General features: G+C 40.4%; 2 protein-coding genes across 2 annotated transcripts in view; one reads left to right on the forward strand and one right to left on the reverse strand.

Moving 5' to 3' along the window:
- Nucleotides 1-471: 471 nt before the first annotated feature.
- Nucleotides 472-1,371, reverse strand: Capza3 (capping actin protein of muscle Z-line subunit alpha 3). Its single transcript, XM_027430009.1, has one exon. The coding sequence runs from the start codon at nucleotides 1,369-1,371 to the stop codon at nucleotides 472-474; it is 900 nt and encodes a 299-aa protein (XP_027285810.1).
- A 1,064-nt stretch (nucleotides 1,372-2,435) lies between these two features.
- The window catches only part of Plcz1 (phospholipase C zeta 1), a 52,744-nt gene continuing 49,480 nt past the window's right edge, over nucleotides 2,436-5,699 (forward strand). Inside the window, exons 1-2 of the mRNA XM_027430007.1 lie at nucleotides 2,436-2,470; nucleotides 3,702-3,825. Of these exons, the coding sequence (XP_027285808.1) occupies nucleotides 2,436-2,470; nucleotides 3,702-3,825 (159 nt within the window). The remainder of the gene's footprint in view (nucleotides 2,471-3,701; nucleotides 3,826-5,699) is intronic.

Consider the following 5,699-nt stretch of genomic DNA (forward strand, 5'->3'; position numbering starts at 1 on the left):
ACACACTCACAGAGACAGACACACACACTCACAGAGACAGACACACACACTCACAGAGACAGACACACACACTCACAGAGACATACACACACACTCACAGAGACAGACACACACATAAAACACAAACACCCTCCCACAGACACATGTACACACATACAGATACACAAAGACACACACAGAAACACACACACACACACACACACACACACACACACACAGGAGCCCCAGTCTTAATCCTAGCCACTCCTCACTATCAAGTTATTTTATGACAGCTAACATTATGAAATGTATTTACCCCTCCCCTTTTAGCCATGTTTGTGGATATTGTCTGTATTAAATTTTTCCTACTCTTTCCCTCTCTCTCTTTAAACTTGCTTGGAGCCAGTGGCACAAGAACTTCTCAGCTATATGCGAGCACCCACTTCCCAGAAAACAGACATTTAGCTTGAGAGGAGGGCCGGGAGCAGCCCTTTATATTATCCAGTTGCACAAGACACTTCTGGAGTAAATGACGTACCCTAACTTGGGGTACATCACCAGGTTCAAGTCAGAGAGGATCCTCTGCCAGTCAATCAAAGTGCGGGTCACTGGAAGATCCCTCCGCAGTATCTTCCTCAGGGCTTCGTTGGACAGCTCCTGAAGTTCTTCTAAGACAGAAGTTTGAAATTTATTCTCTTGTTCTTCCACGAGCCTCGCAAAGCTGAGAGCCAACTGGGCTTGATTGACCACCTCCAAGCTTTCCTTAAGGTCCTTGGAGACTTCAATGTGAAGGTTGACACACCTGAAGAAGTGAGCTTGCACGAAAATCCTTCCTGTTACTTGGGTTAGAAAGGGGTTTACCTGGAAGATCCATTTAGACTTCCAAAGACCATTCCAACAGTCTCCATTGTCATAGCTGTGGTCTTCGATGCAAGCTATTAAGAATTCTTTAGTTTTGACCGTTTTTCTAAGCACATTGCAATTTCCATTTGGGTAGTGATCATTCACGTAGAGTTTTAAGGCACACAGAACAACAGATCTCAGGTACTCAGTCTCATTCCGAATGATGCCATGGCTTTGGATGTCCCTCAGCTGATTCTGGAGCAAGTCAAACCTGAAAGAAAGTTTGCTCTGATAGTCAAAGAACCGGAAGTCACCCATCACGTTGTGGTGAGACAGGAGGACTGGGTTGCCATCGATGCACAGTGGCACACAGTATTTTTGGCAGTGCTGATGGCCCGCACACTCACCCTGATGGTGCATGAGCTTCTCATCTCGGATAAGCAGACAGAGGTCATCAAAGGCATTCACAAATTCCCCAGGAGGAGCCTGGATTAAGAGTCTTCGGATGACTCTCTCTTTCTCTTTCCTACTCAAGACGCAGAGTGACATGCCTAGTCGCAGCAGAAGCAAAGCTTCTGAAATGAATGGTGTTCACAGGGTAAGAAAGCGATCCATGGGACACCTTGCCCATTCAAGGTGTTAGTTATTTAAGCTGTAGATCAGTATGAAGAAGGGCAGTCAGTCAAGCTCTGTGTCTCCTGGTGAGGTCACAGAGAAGCATGGAACTTCAAATGGTGTCACAATGAGTACTCAGAACCAAAGAAGCCAATGATAGCCACCGGACAGAGGGCTGCCCAGCCCAGCAGCTATACCAATTGTGAAGGTTTAAGAACTTGCTTCTGACGAGTCTTCTTCAAGAGTGGTGTGTCTTTTTCTGTGTCCACTTATGTGTCGTTGGCAGTCTAGAGAAGTTGCCTGGGGTTTGTCGTTAATTCTGGACAGTGTATTGTCTCTTCAGCTGTCATAGGGCACTGATCTCCACTCAGGCCCCTTAGAAGAGCTGCCCCACCCTTCTTTGTTTGAGGGGTTAGAAAGAAAATAGGAAAAATTTTAAAAAAAGGTACGACGAGGCCTGAGAGATGGCTCAGCCAGTTAAGATGCTTGTTACCAAGCTTGACAGCCAGAGTTTGATCCCCATGCCCAACATGGAGGAAGGAAAGAAATGATCCTGCAAAATCGTCCTCGGACCTCAACACATGTGGTACAGAAAGTGCACACACACACACACACACACACACACACACACACACACACACACACACGTGCGCGTAAAAATAGAAACACAGGTGGAGTTTGTTGAAAAATGCCAGTGGGATTGGAAATTCTCAGGGACAATATCTTTCATGTTCTCTCTCTCTGTCTCTGTCTCTGTCTCTCTCTCTCTCTCTCTCTCTCTGTGTGTGTGTGTGTGTGTGTGTATGTGTGTGAGTGTGCACTAATTTCAAAGAGCAAAGGCAACAGATTGTGTGTTCTCTGCTTTTTCCCTAGAAAAGCTGGAGCAGTAAGAACAGCTGATGAATGTCATAAAGAGGGGAGTTACTTCTGAGATTGAGTGACAACACCTTAGGTGGAGAGACCTCTATGGGAGGACACGTGGCGCAGATCATGAAAACATGGAAACTCGACATCATGAGTATGCAGAAGCAAAATATCCAGTCAGGTCTTGCTGCCCTACCCCTCCCGTTCTTCCTCTTTGAGTGACTCTCTTTCTTTCACAGAGTCCCGAACTCAAGTGTCTGCCATTCAAATATGAGCTTCCTACAGTTCTGAGCTTTTCTGGCTTCCTGTAGATTCCTCTGTTTTAATGTTGCTACTACTATAAGAAAATGCACTTTTCCATATTGTGTCAGAGCCATTAAGTTTAAGGGTTACTCATTAGTGTTAACAATCTAACTGAAATTGAAATTGGAGAAGCCGTCACCTGTAGCTTCCATGATTTTTTTTTTTTTTAGCTCACCCTATTATTTCATTTTAAGCCATTTTTTCCAAGTTGAGGTATCCTCATTTTTGAACATTATCTGTATATAATAAGTAGGCTTGCTTATTCTACTTTCTCTTTCCATATCAAGTATAAATTCATTGTAGCTTCTTTTTCTTTTTATTGTTTTGCAGTTTTGAGATGAGGTTTCATGTAGCCCCGGGTAACCCAGGCTGGCCTCAAATTTGTGCTATAGTCAAAGATAACCTTGCATTTCTGACCCTCTGCCTTCACCTTCCGGGTGTTGGGATTATAGGCATGCCCTATCACACCTGATTTGTGTGGCACTGAGGATTAAAGCCAGGGCCTCAAGCAAGATTAAGAGGACATTCTACCAGCTCAGCTGTATCCCCAGCCTGCATTGTGATAACTGTAACCCTTTCTGAAGGTACTTGAACTAGTTTTGAAGCAAGCCTGTACCAGGACATCTGACTAGTGTAGTAATTAAATTAGTCATCGTCACTATTGGACACTCAGCCTATGTTTAATAATGTCCTAGAAACTTATTTAATGCTCTGTCTTCATGATTTACTGTCGATTTGCTCATCTTTCTGGATGAGGGAGGACAGGCGGGTGGGATAACCCTGGATTCCAGTAGCTCTCAGGATCAGACTTTCAGGAAAATAGGATGTAATAACCGTATAATGAATTTCCTAAGTGCAAACTTTATTTCTCAGGTTTTAAAAAATTGTCCTGCATTTTAATAGAGTTATGTGTTTTTATATCTTTTATATTATAATTGGTAACAACATTACTTTGTTATATATAGTATTTATTTACTGCTGTTTGAGCACAGGACAGATGATTCATTAAAACTGAACACAAATTATCTATTTAAGAATTTTAAAGCCTCTGTAAGTGACTTTCTTGGGGAATTTCCTTAACTTCCTGTGCTTCATACGTGGTTTTTGTCTAAGATTCAGGACGAATTTAGAGGTGGAAAAATCGGCGTTGAGAATGCTCACAAATTGCTTGAAAAGCTTGATGTTCCATGCAGATTTGATCATGTGAAACGTATTTTTAAGGTGAGATGATACCCTCCCCCTGTCTGTTCCAATCTAGGCAGGATTTGCTACAGTGTAAGCAGGCATTAGTAGACATTTGGGAGCTTCTTTAGATAGTACGCTTGGGCTGGAGAGATGGCTCACTGTTTAAACACATTTACTGCTCTCGTGGGGGACCTGTGTTCAGTTCCCAGCATGCACATGTTGCCTAACAACTGTCTATAACTCTACTTGCCCCAATGCCTTCTTCTGACTTATTTGGGCTCTTTTAAGAATGTGGCACACATAAGTACACTCAGGTTCACACACACACATAAATGAGCATATAAAAATACATATGGGAAGCCAGTATCTTAACAACAGAATTAAGTCATGGCTACTAAATTTTGAAATAATACTGGGACATTGGCTTGAAACAGTTTTCTGAGTGTACAGAAATGGTCACACCAGCTGTAGGATAAAGACCAACAGTAGGGCTGGCTGAATTAGGATTACGTGTAAAAAGTGAATGGTAGCAGTTTTTTGTTTGTTTTTTATTTTTGCTTTTTTTGATAAAATGGGAGAAGAAAAAAACCAGAAGGAACAGAACAATGAAACCTGGTTAAAAAGTTGGCTGTGAGAATGCCCCTAATCTTATTTGGGAGCCCGAGGAAGGAAGAACAAGACTTAAGCCATTTAGTGAGTTTGGTGCTCATCTGGGCTATATGAGATCTGCTTTAAAAAAAAAAAGATTAACAGACAATAATCACAGCAATTAATTAAATAATTGGCAAACCCTTAGCAAGGCAGGACAAAAAGGAAAGTAGGCTCAAATGAATACCTTTTTTTTTAATGAAAGAGGAGATATTATAATTGACCCCACAGAAATAAAGAATGTCATGAGGGTATATGAACCACCACACAACTACAGATTAGCTGGGTTATATAGAAAGTGGAGAATTACCTAAATTCACAGAGCCTACAAAAACTGAATCAAAAAGAATTGGAAAACTTGAATAGAACAACAATAAAAAAACAACAGTAATAACAACAATAAAAACAACAAAAAACCAGTCATTAATTAGGTGAAATACTCAACAAAGAAAAGCCCAGGACTAAATGACTTTGTAGGTGAAGATTTAAAAGGATCAATACTCATCCTTTTCAAATACTTGTATAAAAAGTGAAGTGAACATGATTATGCCATTTTATAAATACAGCAAAATCTGGGTATGGAAGCTGAACACTGGCACCACATGCTTGTTAGGTGACAATAGCAAAACAAAACAAAACAAAACAAAACAAAAACAAACAAAAAGCCAAAAACAACAAAATAGAAACAAAAGACTGAAAAATGAAACCAAAACAGAAATCTAAAAATAAATAAATAAAAGCCCTCCAACTCTTAAGACTTTCCTCTGTGAGCTGGAACTAGCAAAGGTTCCCATCTCAACTATTCTTCTCTAAGACTCTACAAGTAAGACATGCTAGCCAAGCTTTCCTAGTGAAGACAAGGAAATAAGGTATATTTATGCTGCAATGGCAGAAGCAAAATTGTCTCTGGTCACAGACGATCTTATGTGGAAAAAAAAAGGAAGGACTCTGTCAAAAACAAATCTATCCGAATGAATAAATCCAGCAAAGTGGCAGGACACAGCAGCATGCACAAAAATCATTGCATTTCTACTCAACAGCATCAGATCACTCCAGAAGAAACCAAGAAAGCAATTTCATTTCTATTAATACCAAATTGAATAAAGTAACTAAGAATTAATTTATCTCAGGAGATAAATCACTTGTTCAGTACTATGAAACTTGAACAAAAGAAAATTGAAAATACAGAAATAAATTGAAACATTCTATGTTGATGTGTTCATTTTGACAAAGACAATCTACAGATTCAGTGCAGTTTCTCT

The sequence above is a fragment of the Cricetulus griseus genome, chromosome 8 (genome assembly GCF_003668045.3).
Source record: "Cricetulus griseus strain 17A/GY chromosome 8, alternate assembly CriGri-PICRH-1.0, whole genome shotgun sequence".
Taxonomy (NCBI): Eukaryota; Metazoa; Chordata; class Mammalia; order Rodentia; family Cricetidae; genus Cricetulus; species Cricetulus griseus.